The 26,416-nt window shown below is 46.4% G+C and overlaps 1 protein-coding gene across 2 annotated transcripts; it reads right to left on the bottom strand.

Annotated features, from left to right (window-relative positions):
• Positions 1–226: 226 nt before the first annotated feature.
• On the bottom strand, positions 227–26,393 carry GCNT4 (glucosaminyl (N-acetyl) transferase 4). 2 transcript variants are annotated; one of them, XM_030323133.1, is made up of 2 exons: positions 26,166–26,393; positions 227–2,103 (listed from the first exon to the last, which is right to left on the bottom strand). In XM_030323133.1, the coding sequence occupies exon 2, from the start codon at positions 2,100–2,102 to the stop codon at positions 738–740; it is 1,365 nt and encodes a 454-aa protein (XP_030178993.1). In that variant the 5' UTR covers position 2,103; positions 26,166–26,393; the 3' UTR covers positions 227–737. The 2 variants fall into 2 exon arrangements, with proteins under 2 accessions (XP_030178993.1, XP_030178997.1); XM_030323137.2 differs by lacking the exon at positions 26,166–26,393 and adding an exon at positions 25,237–25,358.
• Positions 26,394–26,416: the final 23 nt, after the last annotated feature.

Below are 26,416 nucleotides of genomic sequence, written 5' to 3' on the forward strand. Positions count from 1 at the left end.
GTAAATTATGCTTTGGCAAACAGGAAACTGGACATTCTTTGAGTTTTCCTGAGGTAGTGGTTTCTCCTTCTAATATTCTTTTTTTTTTTAATTTTAATTTTTTATTTTTGAGAGAGAGAGCATGAGCAGGGCAGGGGGCAGAGAGACAGGGAGACAGAGGGAGGGAGAGAAAGAATCCCAAGCAGGCTCTGCACTGACGGAGGGGTTCGAACCCATGAACCAACCATGAGATCTTGACCTGAGCCAAAGTCAGACGCTCAACCAACTGAGCTACCCAGGCACCCCTCTCCGTGTAATATTCTAAAGGTTAAGAAAAGTCTAGGGAGCTGAATTAAGAGACAAGAGGAGAGTTGGTCACTACACTTAAACAGTACTCTGAAACTGGTGGTTTAAAAAGTTATGTGATTATCGCACACGCCAACACCTTTTCGGTAGAATCTTGATGGCTATGTGGAAAACTTAAAGTATTAAGTGTGATTAGGGTAAGCCTTGAGGGCATCATATGACTCGATCTCTGATTTAGCTCCATAAGATTACAAGGAAAAACAAACATAAAAATCACCCGACCAAGTGCAGTCTTATTGTCATCAAAGCCTAGGTCATTTTGCCTTATGTGTGGAATTTTGGACACCTCTCCAACTATGAGAAGGTTAAGCCCACATGTTAGTGGGCATAGTATAGCACACAGTTCCATATTAGCTCCATTTATCAGATAGCTTCTTTCTGTCATGATTTTATCATGATGTGATTATGGGACTTTTAGCCATGAATAACTTTTTTGAAGACACAGTAATCCATTCTCTCTGCTGTTCTTCAAGCTTTTCTGCCAGGCATTTAATCAAGACAGGGTCCACCTTAGAATCAAACTTATTAGCAAACCAATGTCCATCATTTATAAGCCACCTTAATTCCGCTGCTCCGTAGATACACACACTTCGAAGGTGGGAGCCAGTACAACGGGGATACAAAAGGCCTTCATGATAATTCCATTTGACAAGGCGGGTCTTACTCTGTAAGTCAGACACGTCCTGGGCTGACCTAGAAATCTCCCCAGGTATTCCTGGTACCCGAATTAAGGTAGCCCAAAAATGTTCATCAGGTGAGTACGTATCTTTAGACCAGGCAAAAAAGTCCTTAACAAGGGAGTTGTTGAAAATATATTTAACAAACGCTCGACTTAAAACAAAATAAGCACTTCCAACAAATATCTCAATGTTATGAGGGGGGGCTTCCTTGGAGATGTTTGTCCTTATTGGTAGCTTCACATATTCATAAGGCACCTGTCTTAGTTCATGGTGGTAAGTGAATCTTTCCATTTTACTGTTAGGGGGTTTTACCGTTTCTAACATATTTGCCCCATTGAGCTTCTTCAGCTCTGACACTAATTCGAAGTTTGACTTCAAAGGAAAATCTTGCCCACACAGATTGATAACATATTTCCACTGAACCGAAGACTTGAGGAGGTCTGACAAGCAATTTAAATCAGCTTGGAGTCTGGAAATGTGGGCATATTGTACTGTCTCTATTTTGGAGGCAATGAAAACATTGGAGAAGCACTTAGCTAAATTGTTCATGGCAACTTTGAAGGTATCAGGTGACTTATAGTCATAATGGATGCAGTAAATATTGTGCTCGTTGTATATAGCATGGATTAGTCTTTCAACCATAATTGCGTCTTTATGAACAACCAAAGAATAGGCTATCGGGAAGCTTCTCTCCTCCCTTGAAACAGGCTTTTGATGGTACCTTCTTAGGGTCTGATAAATGTCACAATCACTGGTTATTGCCACGACATCCTCATCATCCAAGTCGATGATTTCTCTCCTTCTTATTTCCAGACTCTTGCCAATTTCCAAAGGTGCCTGTTCATAGACACCTGAACAGTTAACTTCATACCTGATTTCATTCTTAACATTGGTGTATCTGTTTCTTACAAAAGGTGAGGTACTCAGGGAGTATTCAACCAAGTAAATGCCTCTTTGAGGGAAGAGGAGTCTCCTCACATTTAGAAGCTTCAACAGGGAGAACAGCCATAGAGTTAAAAATAAGACGAAAACTTTCTGCTGTGCTGGGTATTTAAAACAGCATTTGAATGTCTTCATTCTGTAAGAAGGAAAAGGAATAATTCAGGTGGAATAAGAGAAAGACAACTAAGAGGCCATTAGTACAGTTCAATCAACATTCACTGGGTACCTTCCACATGCCAGGCAGAAGGCTGGGCCCAGAGGTAAATAAAACAAGGTTCTCACCCTTATAAGAGGATCCAGAAATCAGGAAGTGAGAACACACAGAATGGTGGTATTTTGTGGTACGCTGTGTTAACTATACCTAAATTCTGAGAGACATTGGTTACCAAATAAAGGCAAATAATGTAAGCGCCTAAAATATAGGTACTATGTAACTTTCACTGTCTGCATTTCTACTTAGAGTATTTGGGGAGAGATTACTCTGGTTTGGGCAGAGGTCTACAGAGTTAGAGGTCATTAAGGGGTCATCAGAGATGCAAATGGCCCACTGAGCCTGAAAGTAACATCCATCTTGATTCTACCTTCAGATCCTTATTAGATATAGACCTGAAGTCAGACGGGAAGAGCCCAGTGAACCCCACTGCTATAGACTGAATGTTTATGTCCCTCCCCAAATTCATAGGTTGAAAGCTAAGCCCCAGGGTAATGACATTAGGAGACAGGGCTTTGGGAGGTAATTAGAACACGAGGGTGGGTCCCTCATCAATGGATTAGTGCCCTTATAAGAAGAGACCCCCTCCCTTATCCCCTCTGCCACCTGAGGTATGGATTAATTACATCCATACTATGTGAAAAAGCTGGAGACAAAACTGCACGTGCCCATGTGGAACAATTTCCAGGATATACTGTGAAATGGAAATAAGCAAAATGCATAACTGTGTTTAGTGCACTCACATGTGTGTCAAAAAAAAGATGATACAAACCGTATCTACAGAAAAAAGGCACACGTTGGCAAACTTTTCTTTCCCTGTCACAAGTACTCGACTCTGCCACTGGAGCGGGAAAGCAGCCACAGATAACACACCAATGAGAGGGCATGGTCGTGTTCTAATAAAACTTTATTTATGAAAAGGCAGCTGGCTGGCTATTTCCTGAAGGATACTATGGAGACTCGACATTGGGAATGGGAGCTGCTTTGCAGGGTGGGGTGGGAGAGGGTGGAGGGTTAGGGGCCCGCGTAGGAGGGAGATGTACTTATCCGTGAATATCCTTTTGTATTTGAATTTAAAAAAATGATTATACCACTTTTTTTTTTTTTCAGATAAAAACAGGCTAATCAAGTGAGGGCACAGATGAGTTTATTTTGGGAGCAGTAGGAAGGGGGGAACCAGAAAGTGCTATTGCAAGGCTCGAGGACAGGAGGACCAGCTGAGTTCACAGAGCTGCTTCAAAGAGGTTCAAATCCTGAGAACTGGGAGGTCTGAGGGCCCCATGAGCAATTTCCTAACACATCTCAATAAATCTTAGATGAGGACATAATCATTGTTCCCAATTGTCTTAGAATTAACAAGCAATCTGAACCTCATTTATTTTTGTAGTTCAGATGAATTGAACCAGCTCTCCTGGGAAGGTCATGCCCTCACTCACTTTGTTTGAATCACTCTCGTTACAGAACAACACCTTATGGACAACAGACTGTCCTTCAGAACCTGGTCCTCCCCAGCCACCTCGCAACCTCTCCTCGGGTTTCCCCAGCGCCCTACTTCAGCTCACTGCTCTTCTCGTGCACACTCTCCCTAGCCCTCTGGATGCTGATGTCCACACACACATTGCCAACACCTTTATCTCCAGTCCTCACCTGCTGCCCAAGCTTCTGACATGAACATCCAGTTGCTTGACGGACATATCCACATCTCCACTAGATATCCCACAGGCACCCAGCTGAGTCCAAAACTGAATCTGACATCTTCACCTCGCCTGTGTTTCCTGTGTCAGTTTATGGTGACACCACCCTTTCAATGACCCAGGCTTGAAACTGGAGGGTCATATGACTCTTTCCTTTCCCTCATGTTCACATTAACAAGCCATCTCATAAATACGCCCAATTCCATCCCTTCTTCTCCATTCTCATTAGCTGAATCAGCATCCAGGTCACGGAATCCCCGTTAGGCTCATGGCTCTGGGTCCCTTTGTTAGGTCTCAGGCTTCTCCTCTGAAGCAAAACGAGTAGGGTTCTATCCACACCGGCTCAAGGCCAACGTTCCTGCCAGTTCTTACAGAGCGTGGGAAAACTGACTCCCCATGCACAGGGCAACAAGTTTCTTCAGAAGTTGGAGCACATGTTTAGAAGCAGGTGTTGTGATAAAGTTTGATTCCGAAGATTCATCAATCCCAAATCAATCTATCTCATCATGGTCCTAGTTCATGGCAATTACTCATACATAGGAAGGAGCGTACATAAATGGCTAGAATTAGAATGAATCTTACCCAAAGTAAAATTTTGCTTTGTCTTTTCCGGTCCACGGGATCCCTACTTAGCATCAGTTAATAGTTCCCCCTGATACCATAGTGGTAAAATGAAAAAAATCTCCTTACATTTCTAAAGAGGTGTGCAAAGTCTTCCAGAGTTGTCATGGCATTTATGATGTACCATTTAACTATCATCTTCACACTTACATAAAAAGGCAAAGGCTGGCTCCCTGTCCTGTCACCCGTTTTCAAGGGCTCCTCTGTACCCACGCTTCCCCTGTCCCTCCTGAGAACACCTGGAGCACACACTTCCTGATTCCAGCCTGGTGCCTAGTCGGTTCGATTTGGGCTAGCGGGCGTGGCTGCCTGCCCACAGAGGGCAGGTGGCAGGGCATGTGTGGAAGGGAGACATGGCAGGCTTGCTGTGAGAAGTCCTGTGGGAACTGGTTCTGGTTCCACGTCTGAGCTTCGCCAGCCGGGACGAGAGTTAATTTTAAAGGAACGAGGGGAGGGAAGTGGGACAGCCCAGGCATCTGGCTGTCTGATTCTCCTTTCCTCCTCTGGGCATCTTTAAGGAGGAGAGCTCATACGTCTACGGGTCAGCCCTAGATGTCAAGGGATCTGAGCAGCCCTCCAATACCACCTTGTCCCAGGTCAAAGTAAAACCCCTCCCCTTGCTTACCATGGCCAGAAATTCCTTTGACTGAAAGGAGATGTGGTATAGACATACGATGGAATACTGCTCGGCGATCAAAAAGAATGAAATCTTGCCATTTGCAACAAGGTGGATGGCGCTAGAGTGTATTATGCTAAGTGAAATTAGTCAGAGAAAGATAAATAACACATGATTTCACTCATATGCGGAATTTAGGAAACAAAACAGATGAACATAAAAGAAGGAAAAATAAGATAAGAACAGAGAGGGATGCAAACCATAAGAGGCTCTTGAGGACAGAGAACAAACCGAGGGTTGCTGTAGGGCTGTTGGGTGGGGGGGATGGGCTAAATGGGTGATGGGCATTAAGGAGGGCACTTGCTACGATGACCACCGGGTGTTATATGGAAGCGATGAATCACTAAATTCTACTCCCGAAACCAATACCACACTCTATGTTAACCAACTGGAATTTAAATAAAATCTTGGAAGAAAAAAAAAAAAATGCACTCCTTTCCCCACGTGAGAAGTCTGAAAGGGGGAAGTGAATAAGCTTCTGTCAAATCCTGAAAAGGGCTGTGGGCCTCTTCCCAGCTTTGGTGAGAAGTCAGCAGGACATCCGTGGGCACAAAAGCCTGCAGGAGGTTAGACACCACAGTTTCCAACCGTGGCTCTGCTGTTTCCTGGACAGAACCTGTGTGTGACATCCACGGTCAGGAGCTGCGGAGGGCAGCGGCGGGCAAGGGGTGGGGGTGGCAGGCACATGCCCGTTGTGGCGCTTCCTCCCCTCCCTGCCACCGGCAGCCCAAACTCACGAGTCCCCACGAGCCTCAGGTTTGGAGGATGGAAACCAGCTCCTGATGGCTCACGAGAGCTGGCGGGTGCCAGACTGCCAGTTCTACCGGCCATATGGTTCCTAGGAGACTAGGGCAGCAAGGCCACCTTCTGCAAACACCCCACCCTGGCTCCTTCCCTGTTACAGGCCCTGAGCAGGAAGCAGGCTGGGGTTTTGCTGCCAGGAAGTGGTCTTACAATTACAATACAAATGAGCACCCACCCACCTGCCCAGGCAAATAAGGAAGCTCGGCCCGCTGCCAAGTTCGCTGCCACATAGGTACGAGTTCCTAGCGACGAAGACAGGGCTGGAAAGGACATGATATCGCTGTAGCGAAGCGGAAACAAGCTGTTAGGATAATTCAATAAAAGCCCAACAAAGATGCTGAATGAAGCCTTTCCCCCAAACCGTCTTCTATTCCCAGTCCTTCCAGGGGCTGATTACAGTCTTATAAGAAACAGCAGGCACACACAAAGTGAACTCAGCTAAGTGGTTAGAACTGTAGTCAGGGCTAAGCGGCCACAGCCATTAGCAGCTCGTCCACGGACTCTCCTTAAGTCAGCAGTTTCAAAACCCAGGACTGCCCAAGAGCGGGGCACTTGGGAGAGAAGAAAAAGTATGCGGGCTTCACGATGCCCCAGACCCGGGCTTGAATCCCTTGGAGGGACGCTGAATCCAACGAATTCACCTCTGGAGCCCAGTTTTCTTATCTCAAAACGGGAACGACAAATCCCCTCCTGAATTGCGGGGAGCAGCTGCGAGGGGTCAGGAGACCCGGCATGTGAACGGGGTCACCCCGCAGAGGTGCGCAGCTTGCCTGACTCCAAACCTTTTCCTAGTTTTCTAGGTTTTCTAGTACGTTACACAGAATGTGCGGAAATGCAGACAGTGTTGACCTTCTCTTTTCTGGCCAAAGTAGGAGGTGGAAACATCGTAAGGGAGCAGCCGACAGCTAAGCCCTTGCTCAGGGGCTGAGCTGGAAAAAGCAGAAGCCACGCAGGGTCCTGCGATACACGTTTCACCCTCCGGCCACATGGCCAGGACTTCAGCTCAGAGGAGACCCCCTTTCAGCTCAGGAACAGCCTACCGACCGCCTGGACCCTGGACAAGTTGCTCAATGTCTCCACATCTCTGTGTCCACATCAGTAAAAGTACGTTAATACTAGCAACTACCTGTGGGATTTTGAGGTAAGTGGGTAACGCGTGCAAAGCCCTTTAACACAGTCCTGACGGTGACTTGGCCAATGCGGGCTGTGGCTTCACCTTCATCAACATCTTCACCTGGCCTAAGCTACCCTCCTCCTCCTGACTTCTTTAAAGATCCTGCCCAAGACCTATGGCTTACTGTCCTATTTTTTCAAATCTATTTTCTATTTCCCCCCAAAGTTCTGACACAAATGCAATGTTTTAGAATTAATGCCTGAATGCCTCCATGTAGTGCTCCTTACTAATTTAATACCATCATTATTATTAATGAAGAGTCACCGAACAAAGAGGTGTTACCTGGGGCCATGTTCTGAGCCCTCTGCATGTACGCAATCTCCTCATTGGGTCAATGAGGTAGGGACTACTTTTATGGTTCTTTACAAGACAGGAGACTGAAACATGTGGTAATTAAGAAAGTCCCCCAAGGTGAGCTAGGATCCCTGTCACGTGGAACTTGAACCCAGAGACTCTTGCTTCAGAGATGTACTCTTAACCTTCTAGGTAATACCGTCTTTTACAACATAAAGGTTTCCACAATGGTTTCAGTCTTTGACTGAAATTTCTCATTACTATGTCTTACCGATCCGTCCTAAAACTGAAACAGGGATGAACATAAAATCGCCAAGTCCTGAGACCTTCCGCCCAGTTTAAGGGATTATATACCTGGAGAATCAGCCTGCAAGGACACTGGGGGAGGAGCTCATTCTATTCCTGCAGGCAGAGGCAGTGGCAAGCCAGGTGCTACTGATGAGAGGAGTCAGTCTTCCAGCCATGGAATCCATCGAAGGAAAAGAAAGCCAGCTCATCCTACGGAACTCTGACAGCAGTTATTCTTGTCTCATATCCCGTCACTGACTACTTACCGATTTACTTGTTCTCGTAGTGACCAGTCAGTCACTGAGAGTTCAGGCTCTCTGAGAATTAGTACCTAGTTTAAAAAGCTTTCTCTCCACATGAAGAATATTCCCTCTGTGAGCCACTTTCGAATTCTTAAACGTAATATCCATACATGTTAGTATGAAAAACAGGATTTGAAGACTTTATTGATTTAGAAATATCAGGAATTTGTTTCTTCCTAAAGTTTTCCAAAGAAGAATTGTCACTTAAGTACACTGATATAAAGATGAATTCATTAAAAAAAGAAAAAAAAAGTCCTGATGTAGTTGAATAAGCTAAGGTCCTTCTACCGCAGCTCCTTGATTTCAATAAGGTCATTGATTCTCCCCTTGATGACATGCTCATCACCAAACCGAGAGAAAGTTTTCAAGTAAGACCATTCGTGGGAGGATGACTCAGCCGGGATGCATTTCCTCAACACCCCCACAGCACCCTACGAGTTCCTAAAGAAGCAGAAAGGCCACAACTTCTTACTCAACATGTCTCCAGAGGCAAGGGAAACAAAAGCAAAAATTAACTACTGAGACCTCATCAGAATCAAAAGCTTCTGTACAGCAAAGGAAACAATCAGCAAAACGAAAAGGCAACTGACAGAATGGGAGAAGATGTTTGCAAATGACATATCAGATAAAGGGTTAGTATCCAAAATCTATAAAGAACTTATCAAACATAACACCCAAAAAACAAATAATCCAGGGAAGAAATGGGCAAAAGACATGAACAGACAGTTCTCCAAAGAAGACATCCAGATGGCCAACCAACACATGAAAAAATGCTCAACATCACTCATCATCAGGGAAATACAAATTAAAGCCACAATGAGAGACTACCTCACACCAGTCAGAATGGCTAAAATAAACAACTCAGGCAACAACAGATTTTGGTGAGGATGTGGAGAAAGAGGATCTCTTTTGCATTGTTGGTGGCAATGCAAGCTGGTGCAGCCACTCTAGAAAACAGTATGGAGGTTCCTCAAAAAACTAAAAATAGAACTCCCCTATGACCCAGCAATTGCCCTACTAGGCATTTATCCAAGGGATACAGGTGTGCTGTTTCGAAGGGACACATGCACCCCCATGTTTATAGCAGCACTATCATCAATAGCCAAAGTATGGAAAGAGCCCAAGTGTCCATCGATGGATGAATGCATAAAGAAAATGTGGTATATATATATACAATGGAGTATTACTCGGCAATTAGAAAGAATGCAATCTTGCCATTTGCAACTACGTGGATGGAACTGGAGGGTATTATGCTAAGTGAAATTAGAGAAAGACAAACATCATATGACTTCACTCATATGAGGACTTTAAGAGACAAAACAGATGAACATAAGGGAAGGGAAACAAAAATAATATAAAAACAGGGAGGGGGACAAAACAGAAGAGACTCACAAATATGGAGAACAAACTGAGGGTTACTGGAGAGGTTGTGGGAGGGGGGGATGGGCTAAATGGGTAAGGGGCACTAAGGAATCTACTCCTGAAATCATTGTTGCACTATATGCTAACTAATTTGGATGTAAATTTAAAAAAATAAAAAATAAAACAAGTTAAAAAAAAAAAGCAGAAAGGCCAGTTTCTTGCCCAGATGACCTTACATTCTCATTGTTCTAGAAGACGGCAAAGCAAATAATGATCTGACTGTGAGTAGATAAACAGTGAGCATACAAAACATAAGAATGGCCTGATTGGTCCAGAAAGACAATACAAACGGAGGACAATTCCTCCACTAATAACAGGTTATAATCTCAAAAAGGAAAAAGAAACGCTTTTCCATTCTCCGTTTACAAAAGTAAACACTTCCATTAAAAAAAAAAATGAACAGAAAAAGAGGTTAGAGTGGGAGAGAGCCAAAGCATAAGAGACTCTTAAAAACTGAGAACAAACTGAGGGTTGATGGGGGGTGGGAGGGAGGGGAGGGTGGGTGATGGGTATTGAGGAGGGCACCTTTTGGGATGAGCACTGGGTGTTGTATGGAAACCAATCTGACAATAAATTTCATATATTGAAAAAAAAACAAAAAAACAAACATTAAAAAATTAAAAAAAAAAAAATGAACAAGTCCATAAAGTGTAAGGAGGGAACTAAGGCTCACCAGTAACCCATCACCCGGCAAAAGCATTCTATGGACCTTCTGTCCTTCCAGACCATTTTCAATAACGACACCTTTGTGGACTTGCTTTTTTTTAACAAGAAGTTTCACTATACAGATCCTGTCTTATCTGTTTTTTTCATTTCACAATATACTGTGATTAAGTCCTATCCTGAACTGTGTCTATAAATTGTTCGAAAGTAAACAATTTCTAACTGGGGTCAACATACTTTTCTGTAGGAAAAAAAAAATTCAATAATAGAATTTACTTTTCTGGGCCTTCTTCACCAAAGCTTAATTAATTATCCCATAATTCCTGAAGAAGCCTAGAAGCAAAATCCTAAAACTGACAAAGGACTTTAATGGTAATTGAGTCCAAAGTCCTCCTTCTCTAGATGAGAAAACAGAGTCCTAGCTGTCATTTAACACTGTTTCACTCTTGGGATGCCAAGAATATGTTTCCTCCATTACATACATGGGTTTTTTTTTTTAATTTTTTTATGTTTTTATTTATTTTTGAGACAGAGACAGAACATGAGCAGGGGAGGGGCAGAGAGAGAGGAAGACACAGAATCCAAAGCAGGATCCAGGCTCTGAGCTGTCAGCACAGAGCCCAACGAGGGGCTTGAACTCACGGAGTGTGAGATCATGACCTGAGCTGAAGTCGGACGCTCAACCGACTGAGCCACCCAGGCACCCCACATACATGTTTATACATCCAACTGCTCTCCCTCAAAGGACTGGACAGAGGGGGGACTTCTGTTCCCCAGTATCCAGAACCCTCATGGTGGTACTCAGTCCAGCCTGGCTCCACTGCCCCCTCGACTGAGTCTGTTGGTCAAAGTCAACAAAAATTGTCATTCTACCAGATTCGGTGGACACATACCTGTCATTTCCTAATGGGCTACACTGAGCACTAATACTATTTGTGTTCTTTATTCCCTTCAATAAGCCTATGAGGTTTATTATCCCTATTACTCATTCTTTATCCCCCCATCAATATCCTCATTTTCAGATTAGGAAACTGAGTCACAGAGGATAAATAGCTAGTATGTAGAGGAGCCAGGACTTTCAACTCTGGCCCAATTTCCGAGCTTACACTGTCAACCACAAGGCCAGCCGCCTCTCCAATCTCTTGGAGGAGAACCCTGTTGGTTCTAAACGTGTTTTGAATCCATCCACACCTTTCCACTCCACTGTAGGCCAAGTTACCATCCACTCTTGCCTCTAAAGGAAATAACTTCCTCACTAGCCTCCCTCGAAAGTCCCTCTAATCCATCCTCTGTACTGTTGCCAAAATGATCATTTAAATACATAAATCAGACCACTCCTGCTCCCTAGTCCCACTCCCTACACTTAAAACCCTTCACTGGGATTTCTGTTGTACTTAGAATAAAATCAGAAATCCTTTCCATGGATGGCCACAAGGCCTAGCCAGTTCCTGTCCCTACCTTCCTCTCCAATTTCATCCTATTCTGCTTTTCTTGCTCATTCTACTTTAAGCAACACTTGCCTTCTAAGTTTTGGTTAGCAAAACAGAGCCCTGCTTCCAGCTTGGCACTGACAGTGTGGAGCCTGCTTGGGATTCTTTCTCCCTTTGCCCCTCCCCCACATGCATGTACTCTCTCTCTCAAACTAAATAAATAAACTTAAAAAAAAAAAAAGTTTCTAGAACACTAGTCTCCTGCCTCAGGACCCCTGCACTTGCTGTCCCCGTGTTCAGACAATTTTTCTCTGGATCCTGGGGTTACTGGCCCCCCTCTGTCCTTCAAACTATTTTTAAAAAATGTTTATTTATTTTTGAGACAGAAAGAGAGTGAGCAGGGGGAGGGCAGAGAGAGAGGGGGAAACACAGAATTCAAAGCAGGCTCCAGGCTCCAAGCTCTGAACTGTCAGCACAGAGCCTGATGCAGGGCTCGAACCCACAAACCACAAATTAACAACCTGAGCCGAAGTTGAATGCTTAACCAACTAAGCCACCCAGGCACCTCTGGCCTTCAAGCTAGAATAGAAATGTCCTTTCCTTGGGTTGTCTCTGATCACCCTTCTCCAGTCTTTCTCCTGACTATTGCACTCCTTGTTTTCTTCCAAGCACTTACCACAGCAGCAGTTACTTTGATTGTTTATGCCTGTCTCCCAGACAGACCTTGTTCCCGCTCTACCTCCAGCCCCTGGAACATACCTAACTGGCACAGAATAGTTGCTCGGTGGGACAAAGTCAGAAGACCCAAGTTCTAGTCTGGGCTGTGCCATCAAAAACTCAAGTCACCCTGGCAAGTCATTTATTTAATCTTGGGTAAGTCTTTACTTCCCATGCGTTAAATGGAATAATGGTTTTCTATGCAGCAATGCGATCATGAAGGTCCTATGACACAGGCAAGTCAAAGGGCTACAGAAAGCAACTTTGGTATGCAAATGTTGGTTACCAGGACCTCTAAAAGAGGAATGGTTTCTTGGGAAAACCAGGAATGAGTCTGTATGCTGTGGTTTAGTTTTGTTTTCCTAAAAATTTTTTTAATGTTTATTTATTTCTGAGAGAGAGAGAGAGAGAGACAGAGACAGAGAGAGAGAGAGAGAGAGAGAGAGAGAGAGAGAGAGAGAAAGCATGAGCAGGGGAGGGGCGGAGAGAGGGAGACACAGAATCCCATGCAGACTCCAGGCTCAGAGCTGTCAGCACAGAGCCTGACGTGGGGCTTGGATTCACAGACTGTGAGATCAAGACCTGAGCCAAAGTTGGACACTTAACCGACTGAGCCACCCTAGGGCCCCTAGTTTTATTTTTCTAAAACAGCACATGCATTGCTTCCTTCATTCTGACATTCTAATTATTTTTTGTTTTCACTCCCTGACAACGGTCTTTTTTGTCAATGTCTGGTATATATATTGTTCCTAAAGACATACACCTGTCTTGGATCTTGAAAGACAGGAACATAGTTACTCTAGTTAATCGTTAGAGGTTTTTATTTTTTTTCCCCTCCGCCTGCTCATTATCTTTCGAAAGACTGATAACCAAAGAATTCCTTATCTTTTAGATGGTATTATGATATTTTTGTGCTTTTCCACTAGGATTTTTGGCAAATATTCAAACGTTGCTGTATTACATGCCTTCTGAAAAGTTTAGATTTCTGCATTAAAAATGTATGCAATTATTATTCCTAAAAAAATAAAGATACCTAGGGAGACACATGTAGCCAGTTCCGCTCAGTCACGTTCAGCTAACCAGCTTCTGTAACTACGGATGGCAGACGCTATACAATTTTCCCCTCCATTCAGTATGTTCAGGGGCAATGCTTCTCCAGACAGTACAAAGCTGCAGTGACCCGTTCGGGCATCCCTGCTTGGCAAAACCATCCCTAAGGACCACATCACAAGCAAAGCAGCACCGAGGACTCTACAGCAGTGGGAGCACACAACAGCCTCAACGAGGGCCTCTACCAGTGCTCAGGGGCTCAGAGGGTTAACACGGTCTCGGTGCAGGAAAGCGGGACGCCCCTCATCCAAAGGGGATATGGTGGGGGTGCCGGCAGAACGTGGCACAACTGACAGCTTCCTCCACAGGCCCAGGGCTTGTGAACATCAGTTTGTCAACCACCTCTTGATAATCCTTTCAACCAGTAACTTAAGTGGAGCCCCTTAGTTTTGGGGGGGGGGGGAAGAACGAGCAACCCACGTCAGGATGCATTTACTGGACGGTGGTCCCTCAAGGTCATCTGAAATCTGGACTGCAGCAATGGAGCAAAAGAAGTGCTGAATTCAGCCAGGTTTTTTATAGTCACAAAAACTGGGAGGTGGCCAACTTTGCTCTGGCTTCGTTGCCTTTGGTTCACAGGACAAACATCAAAAGCTGGTTGTATATGGGTTTTTTTGCTTTGTTGTTGTTGTTGTTGTTTGAGGGAGAGAGAGTGAAAGGAGGGTAGGGGCAGAGGGAGAGGGAGAGAGAGAATCCTGAGCAGGCTCCACACTGTCAGCACAGAGCCCTGTTGGGCTCTATACCAAGAATCCGTGAAATCATGACCTGAGCTGTAATCAAGAGTTGGACACTTAACCGAAGGAGCCACCCAGGCACCTGTTTTTGTTTTTGTTTTGTTTTATGTTTATTTATTTTTGAGAGAGAGAGACAGAGAGCACAAGCAGGGGAGGGGCAGAGAGAAGAGAGGGAGACACAGAAGCTGCAGCAGGTTCCAGGCTGTCAGGACAGAGCCTGATGCAGGGCTTAAACCCCCAAACCGTGAGCTCACGAACTGAGCCCAAGTTGGACGCTTAACTGACTGAACCACCCAAGTGCCCCCCATGTACCCCTGTGTGTGTATCTTATTGGGCAAAACCACAGGGCTAAGTCTTTAGCAGGAAATCTAAAGGGCCATAAATGATACTACTGAATGAAGTGTTTACTTTTTTAACGGTTTGTGACCCTCATTATGTTGCAAAACATTAAGAGCTTTTTTTTCTACAGGAAAACAAAAACAAAAAAGGAAAGGTGGATTTCAAAAATATCTATGCTCTTAAATTTTAGCTTGGATGGAAACAGCTTAAATGAAATGTTACCTCCTTTGCAGATACAAAAGATAAAAAAGAGGTTAATTGATGTACTTGAACTTTGCCTCTCAAGCTTTATAAACCCCAATCTTACATTCTTTCTTAGATTCTCCTTCTCTTCTCTGCCTTCCACACTTAGCTGGACACAATACAGAACAAAAATATATTTAATATTCTAGATGTAAAATGTGGATTGAGTATATCTTGGCTTCTTTTTCTACAAAGAAGAACTGAATTGAAAGACACCGGTGTCTTTTTTTTAACTGTATGTTTAGTGTGCTAGAAAGAGAAAAAAACTCTTTCCCCCCCCAAGGTCTGCATGGTATATAATTCACTGCCCACCCCGAAATTTCTAGAAGCACTTATTTGCTATTGTACGGCTAACTTCATATTTTATACTGGCCAAAATGAATTCCTCAGAGGTAGCAGCAGAAGAGATACAGCTACTCTGATTTCCATGTGTGCACTTGAAGTAGAATCTTTAATGTTCGTCACCACATCACAGAGGCAGCGTGGGGATAAACAGATGTGAATGAAGAATATGGATGGCAGGGATGGCTTAAGGCCAGGCCACACTCTCTACGAATGGACTGGACACACTCAATTTTACATCTTCAGAAGAGCGCCTTTGTTTGCTGGGTTTTGTCGATGCGGTGGGGGGCTGAGCTGGAGACTTCAGTACACTTCTCTACTTCCACTAAAAAATTCAAGGCCAGCTACTCTGGCCTGACTCTACCATTCCGTAAGATCTGTGTTCTCGGTTTACAATGTACATATTGCCCTGAGAGCTTGTGTGCCTATAGATGCCACAAAGTTAAGGCCCAGGAATTTAAAATTAAGATAAACAGGTGGAACAAATACAATCAGCAGTGCTAGAAAAACTTCTGCCCAAATAGGAATTTTCAAAGCAGGATTTCGTGGAAAGTACCTCCAGAAAGTCAAATCTAGAAATTACTCCAGGAAGCTCTCCAGTTGGCATCTGCTACAAGGATGTATTCTAGCAATGGTTTTAATGAAGATAACAGGTCCCTCAATACGAAGGTTTAGATTTTGGATTAATGTAATAAAGAAGTCGAAGACTTTAGTGAAAAACCACCTAAGCAAACTTACATGCCAACGGTACAGAATGCAAAAGTAAGAACCAGCCTCTTCAGATGTTCACACGGATTATAATGTTACAATCATCAGAACAGTCGGGTGCTGGTACCAGAACAGACACAGATCAGTGAGCTGAAAGTCAGCAACAGACCCGGTACGTAAGGACTTCATCTATGGCTCTGATAGAGACGGCCGGTTGCTTTCCAACATCCATCCTCCCTTCCTTCTTTACCAAGCGAACCCCTACATTGTTGGCGGCAGAAATATGCCCCTCGAAAAGCTTTTTTCTTCAGCCTCCACTGAAGAGGAACAGTCAATAACAGTATATTATACTGTGGGGTATCTGGGCAAGTTCTCTAAAGGAACCTGATTCAGGGGGAAGTACGCCATTTTGTCCTTTTTTTGTTTTTGTTTTAAATAAACAAAGAACGCACTTTTCTGCCTGGAAGTCCAACAGGACGGCTAGAGTTATAGTAGCCATGCTGAGACCATGAAGAGCAGGCTGAGAGAATATCAGCAACCACAGCCCAGAAAGCCTCAAACCCCTGACCCAGCCGCAGCAAACATCCACGCTGTATTCTTGTCATGTGAGAAAAATAAGCCCTCACATGTTTAAGCAACTTTGCAAAGATGCACTTTGGAAGATGAGCATTTGAAAAGGGGAATGTTTCATGCATATCAAGCAAGCTTCACACACAAGCAAGATTAAGCTTAAATGGAAATGAGGTTACAATATGGGGGCGCCTGGGTGGCTCATTTGGTTAGGCATCCAACTCTTGGTTTCAGCTCAGGTCATGATCTCACGGTTTGTGAGTTCGAGCCCCGCGTAGGGCTCTGCGCTGATGGCACGGAGCCTGGAGACTGCTTGGAATTCTCTCTCTCTCCCTCTCTCTCTCTCTCTCTCTCTGCCCCTCTGCCGTTCTCTTATCAAAAATAAGTAAGTAAATATTAAAAAAATAAAAGTATATAAACTAGGTTACAATGACTAGGTACAACTACTTGTCCAACAGTACAATCTGTATGTGGTCAAGCGTGAAATTCTAGGTCTCAGGCGGAGCAAACTAGAGGCAGGTGGAGGTTTTAGGTAAACATCTGAAGGAAAGTAGTCTCCACGATTGACCAAATTGCCTCTGATACTGGCACAAACCGTACAGTGTGCACACCATGCTTCAGGTACAACACAACACAGCTCTCGGCAAACCTCTACTTTGTATGGTTCTGGTCACCAGCAGGGGGAAGGCCACATAATCTCTGAAAGTCAACTTGGGCAGGCTGCCTTCTTGTGAGTTTATCTGTAACAAGCTTCCCACCTGTCAAGGAAGATAACAGCGCCACTTAGGGTGAAACATGCCGAGTAGTTCCGATCGCCCCCTCCCTCCCTGACCTGCCTGACCCCATTCCTCTCTTCCCTGCCACACTTGACCCCTCTGCATCATACCCTCCTGCTCTACCCCTCTATTTACAGCATAGCCGGTTTGGAACTTAAAGCCAGCGGTTCTGAATTTAAGTCCTGACTTCACTAAGAAGCTCACCAGTCTAGTCAGTCCCCTGCCTCCTTATACCTGTGAAAGAGGCCAAGGTGCTGACTCCCATGGGTACTGTGATGACTGACTGAGCTCCTGCGTGGGGTACATTCTGGCAGGAAAAGCAGACGGGCACATAGGTTGCATGACAGTAAGGGGTCAAAACCATTTAAGCAAGAGGAGCACCCAGTACCATAGTCCAGGGGCCGTTCTGCAGGCAGGGACTGGGCTCATCCTCAACGTGCCACACCGGCTCCTGCACCCAGACACCACCTCCAGGGGGCGACAGCCAGGGCTCTCCATTGGGCAGGATGGTGTGGAAACCATAGCAAAGCCTTCCACATTCACCTGCTCCAGGGGAAATGAGGCTGTGCCCACTGTCGTAGGCCTACAAGTTTTCTGTAGGCTTGAGATTTTTTTCAAAATAAAATTTTTTTTCTTTTTTTAAAGCGGGAATCAAGGGGGTAAACGGGAGTGCGCAGGACTGCAAGGCTTCCAAAGTCTCCGCCTCATACGGAGATGCAGGCAACGCATTTTTAGTAGCATGGTCTTAAACATCTCAGTAAGTCTGGGGTCACTGCTGTCGTCCTTCTGTAAGTACGTGTTCCAAGTATGACCCGGTTCACTACTTTGTTATGAAAATATCTTCTGTCTTGTTCTGTATTTATGAACTAGTCGATGATCATAAAAATATTCTTTCTTCTATTATTTATTGTGGTTAAAATATACTTAATATAAATTTTACCATTTTAATCATCAGTGCTAAGAAGTCTCTGCTTCCTAGTTTATCCTAGAAAAGCCATTCCATAAATGATGGAGACATCGTGGGTGGATGAGTGTGTGGACAAATGGTGGATGGATGGGTGGATGGATGGATGGAGAGGTAGAGGGACATGGATGGATCAATGGTTACAATTTTAACCATTTTTAACTTCTGTAGCATCAAATATATTCACATGGTTGTACAACCATCACCACCTGCATCCACAGAATTTTTTCATCCTCCCCAGTGGAAACTTTGTACCTGTTAAACGCTAACTCCTGATTCCCCCCCACTTCTGCAGTTCCTAGAAGCTACCCCCCTACTTTCTCTTTTTATGAATTTGATTGCTCTGGGAACCTCGTATGAAAGGAATCACAGCCTCTGTCCTTATTTTACTTATCATCATGTCTTCCAAGTTCATTTGTACTGCAGCATCCATCTAAAGTTCCTTCCTTTGAAGGCTGAATGATATTCTATTGTACGTATACACCATGCTTTGTTTAGCTATTTGTTGGTGGATGCTTTTGACTATTCAACTAGTCAATCTTTTGACTATTATGAATAATGCTGCTACAGACGTGGGTGTACAAATATCTGTTCATGTCCCTGCTTTCACCTCTTTTGTACACACCTTCATGCTTGTATATCCTACTTCTATCCCCCTTCAACTGCTTGCCTGTCCATCCAGCAAACGTCTACTGTGTTCCCACCATGTGCCAGGGAGGCGCTATGTTAGATTCTGGAGAGATAATAGAAACTGTCCTGCCTGGAGGGATCCAGAGAGAAATAAATAGCGAGGTCCCAAGAAATCCCAAGTTACTTTGGTACCTCTGAATTTTACTGTATAATCTCTCAGAATTATAATCACCAGGTGGCATATAGAAATGATTTTTATTCAGGGATTTTCCTGGCACAGTGTTAATTATATGTCCCTCCTTTTAAGGATCTCTTCTCTGGTTCCACATCCCCTTCCTTCAGCTCCATGATCTCCGTGTTATTCCCTTAGTACTTTTTCACGATCTAGTCTTTGGAACTTAATTTGTGTTTGCCTTGAGCGTCACTCCACTTCCATCTCCTGACCCCTCGGATACTATATCCAACTCTGCCTGCCCGAGAGTATGGCAGGGTGCTTGCTGGGATGGCTGCAGGAAGAAAGAACCTGGTGGAAGAGGGTGGCTGGGCAGAGAGAGCCCCTCCTTGCTGCACCCAGGCGTTACGTGGGGGTGTGGAGAAAGGACACGACAATGCAAATATTCCAAATATGCCACCATGATGCAGAGGAGCAGAAGGAAGAGAGAAGGAAGGCTGGCCGGCACAGGAGCTACGTTAGGCTTTGCTCTTCCTGGTCCTGGGCACAGGTGGCCACCCTCTGCTGCAGTCTGAACAAGCTGCTGTCACTGGCTGTCTGGATCTGGAAAACGACCAGGAGAAATACCACGGTTTGCAGAACTTTTAGAAACAGGTCCAACCTATCCAAGAGCAGACAGGCTGACTGTCTGAGCCTGAACACAGACAGGAAACTCTCCTCCAAAGGGACCACCTCATCTGTTTGCCCCTTAACTAGATGAGGAAAGCAACAGAAGGGACTGGGGAAGGAAGAAAAGCAATCAAAGAGCTAGAAGTCCAGAGTATTCATAGAGATTACCTTGAGGTTACAAAGAGCTCCCTTATCACCAGGCACTTTTGTTTTGCTTGTCATGGCAAGAGAGCACATCACCTCAAAAGGCGTTTGGTAGCATCTTGGATGGGAAAGCAGGCTTGAATTTTATGGACATCTTTGCAGTTTGGTTTAAAGCTAGTCTTTCAGTGCCCGGGGAAAGTACGTGGGAGAGGGCTTGGGTAGGACTGGATACGGATCATGAATGATAGCACAGTGTTGGATTCCAGGCACTCTTTCATGCTCTAGCAACCATGGCTAAAAGCATTCTTGCCATAAAGTTGTTCTGCTTTTTACATTATTTTTTTTAAATTGTTTTTTAATGTTTATATTATTTATTTTTGAGAGAGAGAGAGAGCGATCAGGGGAGGGGCAGAGAGAGAGGGAGACACAGAATCTGAAGCAGGCTCCAGGCTCTAAACTGCCAGCACAGAGCCCAACGTGGGGCTCAAACTCATGAACGGCAAGATCGTGACCTGAGCTGAAGTCAGACGCCCAACCGACTGAGCCACCCGGGGGCACCTGCTTTTTACATTCTTAAACTTTGTGCAATTAAAGTATCTAATTATATTCCTTTAAAAGCCATATATGGACAAAATTCTACATTAAAAAAATTTTAAATAACCTGAATCTCTTCGGTAAAATGTAAGCTTTAGCACAAAACCCTCTTCAAGTCTAGAGCTTAGTGGTGGTTGTGAGGAGTGGGGTGAAGGAGAGGGAAATGACAAGGCACAATTATTGCTTCCTATTATTTTGAAATATCTGAATCCATCCTAATCTGACTATAAAGAAGCTGAAATTTACCTCTGTGTCACTTACACAAAATCCCCTAAGCTGACAGTATAAACCAATCAGGACAACAAGAACAGTCATGGAGCTCCTGACCTTAAGCTGCCAGTGACTATAAGGGGTTGCGGGGTAGGGGGACACGGAGGCTGGAGTCAGAGAAGATGGTCCTCTCGTCCTCTCCCTCTCTCGGAGCAACCGCATGGGGACGCTTCAGAGCAGCCGTAATTTAAACCAAACAACGATGGGCTGATGACAATTCTTCTGATGTCAGCCCCACAAGGACTGCAAAAGATGCCAAGTTTTTAAGCCTCATTAACCATGAGGAAGGCCTCTACCAAAGCTACTCACATTGTTATTAATTCCTCTGGCCAGGACATCAGCAGCCAGATCAGCAGAGGACATGAAGGTTTATACGAAAGAGGACAGAAGGAGGATCCAAACAGATTTGGACAGACTTGAATCCAGTAAGATGCAATCTAACGTCAGTACCAAGACCAGCGCTTAGGTCCAAGAAATTAACTGCACTCACAGCAGATGGAGAAATGGGGTTTAACAGGAGCATCTGGAGAGAACAGTTCAGGGTTTGTCGGACTGTATGTCTGGGGGGAGTAACAGTTTGTTGGGGATGAGACTGCGAAAAGATTTTTTTTTTTTTTTAAAGGCAGCAGATGCAAACCAAAACCCAAATCAGTGTGGTTCTGGGAAGCATGAGAACCACAGGGCTGCACAACCTGAGAGCTTAGAGGGCCCTCAGGAAGCATCTTCCCCGGGGTTAGACCCTGGGGCGGAGGAAGGGATGGGTTTGTGTCTGGGTACAACCCCCCACAAGGACACTGACCAGCAGAAGTTAAGCAGAACAGTGAGAAGCTCGTGAACACAAGAGGGAAACGGAAGGTCGAGACTGAAGAAACAAAAATTCAAGAAGAATGAAAGCTGGCTCCAAATATTGAAACACAGGGTGCTGGGCCCCATCCCCAGAGGTTCCCATTCAGCAGATCCGGGTGGTCTCGGAATTTGCATTTCTAAGTTCCCAGGGGAGGCTGACGTGGCTGGTCCAGGGACCATACTCTGAGAAACAAAATTGTAATTCAGAAAAAAACATGTATGTATTTCTGAGATTTTACTAAGACACAATGGCCATTCCCCAGCAAGTCCAAATTAGGGATAATTTATTGGTTGTAAAACCCCACATATTGGGGCACCTGCGTGGCTCAGTCAGATAAGTGTCTGACTTCAGCTCAGGTCATGATCTCATGGTTCATGAGTTCGAGCCCCATGTTGGGCTCTGTGCTGACAGCTCAGAGCCTGGAGCCTGCTTCCGATTCTGTGTCTCCCTCTCTCTCTGCCCCTCTCCTGCTCACCATCTGTTTCTCTCTCAAAAATAAATAAACATTAAAAAAAAACACACATTTATTTTTAAGATTGTGCTCTTTTTAAAATTTTATGTTGCTGAACAGAAGTTTCACCTTTACTTCTGACCCTTAGCATTTCTTATTAGTTCAGCTTCATAGAGCAAAATTCTATCTCTCTCTCTGCTTCATTTCTTGCATTTTACGTAGTGGGCAGTCTCCTTCTGGTATTCTTCCATGCATCCTGTCCTGATGTATTATATTCGGCAGGTCAAGCCTCATTACATATTAAAATGTGACCTGCTTTCATCAAATGGTATCTGGCTTCCCACATCTGCTAAAATAGTAAATACTGATCCAGTCCTTTCCCCCCAAAAGCCCACACCGAGCCCACCGTGCCCAGGGACCCATTAGATTTCAAACCAGCTGCATTCAATTCCTGATTAATTTTTATTTGATCTTATATACTTGAAGCTTTAGCCTTTCGATCCCAGTAGGAAAATTACCAGCATATGGAATGCATATACAATGACATGCAAAGCAATGCAAATTAATACAAAACATACACTTCTAAATTGCTTGGGAAAAGTCTGTAAGCTTTGACATTGATATTATCTGCTTTGCTTCTCTACAGTCTGGCGAGCAGTGACCAGATTCTTTTATTACAGTTAATTTTATATGGCACCTAGCACCTGACACTGGTTAGCCTGTTAAATGGAAGGCGCCCCTGTCCGGGAGTCAGGCAAACGGGATCCTAGCCTGAACTTGGCCACTGTTCGGTTCTATGGCCTTGAACAAGTTCTCCCAATTCTCTGGTTCTCAGATCCTACATCTGGAAGTAATGAGGTGACATCATCCTAAAACCGCCAGCACTAAGGCTTACAGGCCGGCACAATGCACACATCGTGTACACGTTGTGTGTGCGGGATGCACACGTGCAATCCTCACCACAGCCCATGAGAAGGTACGATCAAGCGTGCGCCCCATCCATGTGGTGTCATTTCAGAGGCCAGGAAACTCTCATGGGTAAGCGAGGGAGCGGCACAGCCAGAACTGGCCTCAGCAGTATCGCTCCAGGGGCCACTCAGTGGAGCTGCTGCTCTGTTGCCCCATTTCCAGCTGTGTTACTACGAAACATTAAGTTTGCATGATTCACGAAGTCAAAGTTCACATCTCACAGTCATATGTGCTTCAAAGTACTGTTTCTGTGAGATGCTGAGAGTTACGGGAGTTCGATGTCAAAATGCCAGCCCAATCAGACTGTATTCACCTGAAGGGACTCCAGTATCTTCGTTCCATCCCTTTCACGTATTGTGTGTGAAGCTCCCTCATCTCACAAAAGCCATCTCCCTTTCCCTCCTCTCACCTGAGGAGTGGCTTCCAGGGAGGCAAGCGTGGAGGCCACTGCCAGTCCTCAGCCCGCAGCGCGCCCCGCAGACCCGGCAGGTGCTCGCTCCCATGTGTGAGACGCGCCCCCCTGGCTCTCACCTCTCCCCATGAAGGCAGGGGCTCTGTCCCAGGTCCACACCCCTGCCCCGGCCACCCCAAATGTTAAATAGTGCCCCAGCACAGGTGATGCCTACTCCACTGGAGTATCAGCCAGGGTCTCAGACTCAACCAACCGAACATATCTTTCCTCCAAAACCTGACCCTCCTCTAATGTTCCGTTTTTTATGAATGGCAGCAACATCTGCCACAACCTGGAGAGAGTCACCCTGCCCTCTCCACACAAAAGTCCCGCTCCAGAGTCTGCCTTGAATGCAAGCACTTGCTGCCACGGCCTCAGCCCAGCCCAGACCCCCAGGCCTCTCAGACCCTTGGAACAGCCCTGTTTACCTTCCGGGTACCTCAGATCCATTCTCACACAGCAAACCTAGTCTTGTTTTGTTTTGAATGCAACTCTCACCAGGACACTCTCAGGTGTGAAACTGTCCAGAGGATTAATTCCACAAAAGGGCCCCAAGGCCTGGCATCATGTAGCCCTGGCACCTGCTCACCTCACCTGTGCCACTCTCCCTTCACATCAAACTGGACCTCTCCATTCCACAAACTCTCTGCTAGTCCTTCTGTCTCAGGGCACGCTGCTCCCTGGGCGGGGAGAATGCTCCTTTCCCCCTTCTCTTCCGTGCACTTAGTGGACACCACTCCCACTCATCCATGAGGCCCACCTTAAATCTCCCCCAGAAGGCCACCTGCCTCTTTCCCAGACTCAGCACATCTGCCCCCTTCCCCGCCCCCCCTCAACAGCACACGGCACTGGCCAGACCTACAGTAAGGTCTCAACAAATTTGGATTGATGAATTGACTTTTCAATCCGGCATCACATAATCCCATTCTCGTGCTGCTTTCTTCCACTTCCCAGCCTAAGAAGGAAATCCTTTCTTTGAAGGAGACACAGTTTACTTCTGGTAGGGGCCCTAAGATAAGCCCCAGGTTACCAACCAAACTAGCAGCTGCAGTATTCAGTGATTTTCAAGGGAGAAAACAGAAGCTGGGCACAGTCATGTACATTCCCTACTTCCTCACCCCCCACCCCCCACCCCCCACTGCAGCCATGATCTGCATTCATCCAAAGTCACATTGATAACTATTTACTGCCTGCCTATCTTGAGGGTACTTACTTGGCATGGTGCTATCAAGTGCCGACTTTGACTTATTCCCCAATTATGCCATTCACTCCTACCTACCACCGTGCTGATAACTGTGGCATTTAGCAAATCACTTTGGAATGAGTTAACTCTGGAATGAGTACAAGCAATAAACAGGAAGGAACCCTGCTCCTCATCTCCCCCTCCCCCAAATTCTTCTATCAGCTTTCCGAACTCCGGACCACACAACCAAATTCTTTGGCTATTGTTTCTCTGCTAATAAAAGAGGTAATTCAACAGCATCTTAATCGGTCATTTCTCAGACAGTATTGGATCCTTGGAAAGTGCAGCACAGAAATGTTCCCTGCCATCATTCATTTATTTTTAAAGATTTTACTTCCTCAAGACACTATCAACGAAGGCTGTCAAAAGGGACAGTTAGGTTCTAAAATGCCTTAGGCTGATAAGTGGTTTGATAAGGGCACGCTTCATGCATGTAAGATCAAGAAGGGTGACTTCTATGTCTACCAACTCTCACGGGATACTACTTAACATTAGCCCTAATTCCCTTAATATTCTGGGTTGTTCCTCTTCAACTGTACGGACGAGAAGAGGGAAGGGTAAGGTCTGAGGGCTAACACCACCTCTTCGTGTGCCCTGGTAAGGGGGCAAATCACAAGCTTCCCGTGCGACAACAACCCGGAAAACCTCCCCAAGACCGAGAACTTGGTTCTAAAACTACCAGGCAATACCAGCTCACTCACGCCGTCAGTCTAAGTAAAGATGGTAAACTGACTCGAGAGTCCAGACCTCTTGGCTTGGATCCCCGGAGGCTCCAAGCCTGCCTGAGCGGCGCGACCACCTCGCAGGGGGGACGTCCTGGTCAGCTCTGCGGCACGAAAACTTGACCTTAAAAAGCAACGAAGCTCGTCCCTGCGGAGGGCATCGCCAGGAGGTCCGCCCCACAGCTTGCGATCTCCAAACTGGTGAGACCTCACCCCACCACCCCACCCCACCCCTCCCCTCCGCCCCAGAGCGCCCAGTGCTAATGGACAAGCCACTGGTGCAGCCCATCCCCGAGCGCCTCGTCCCTCTCCCGCCCACGCGCTTCCCGCCTACCAGGGACGAGGACGCCAGGGACCCGAGTCTCGGGCAGCGTCGCCGGCGGCGCTGGGGCTGCGGTGAGGCTGGAGCGCTGGGTTGGGGGGGTGGGGTGGAGGTGGGAATAGCCGGCGTCGCGCCCCCTCCCCCTTGGCGCCCCTCGCCAGAGCGGCCCTTGTGCCGCGGGACGGAAACTGCGGGCCCCCCGCCTCGGAAAGGGCGCGTGCCGGAGCCGCGTTCTCACCGCTCGGGGAGAGTCCGGGGAAACCCTGGTGCGGACACGCCGCGGGTTCCCGAAGTTGCGGCGTCCGCGAGTGCCGAGGTGGGGTCACCCGCAATAGCCCCCGACTCCATCTCCGCCCGCCGGGTGCCCGCGCCCTTCCTCCCGGCACCCGCTAGGCGCGCAGCCAGGCCGGGGCTCAGCCCGGGATCCCGCTGCGGCACCCCGTGGTCGGCGTCCCCGCCCCCGCCCCCCCGCCCCCCGAGAGCAACGCGGCGCCCAAGTTTTCCCTAGCGGGAAAGTCAAAGTCTCGAGGAGGAGAGGGTCCGGCCGTCCCGGCCACTCCGTGGCTGGGATCGGAGCCCTGCACCCCGGCCCCGGCCGTTCCTCGCTGGCCTGCGTGGCCAAGTCGACTTACGAAAGGGAGCAGGGGAGCCCCGAACGCGGGGTCCCCGCGGCTGCAGAGGCCGTCCGGGAGGGGGCCGCGAGCTGCGCTCCGGGCTCCCAGCCCCTCTGCGGCGGCGGCGGCTCGCTCCCGCCTCCTCCCCTTTCGCCAACTCGGCGGCGCGCCCTGCTAGGGAGTTGCTTTCCCTCGGCCGGGGGTGGGAGAGCGCCGAGCGGCCCCCGTGACGTGGAGGAGAAAGGAGGAGCGCCGTCGCCGCGCTCCCG

Source organism: Lynx canadensis, chromosome A1 (genome assembly GCF_007474595.2).
Source record: "Lynx canadensis isolate LIC74 chromosome A1, mLynCan4.pri.v2, whole genome shotgun sequence".
NCBI classification, from domain to species: domain Eukaryota; kingdom Metazoa; phylum Chordata; class Mammalia; order Carnivora; family Felidae; genus Lynx; species Lynx canadensis.

Excerpts from the sequence above, each read along its gene's own strand:
- GCNT4 (XM_030323133.1), bottom strand. The coding sequence starts at position 2,102 with ATGAAGACATTCAAATGCTGTTTTAAATACCCAGCACAGCAGAAAGTT.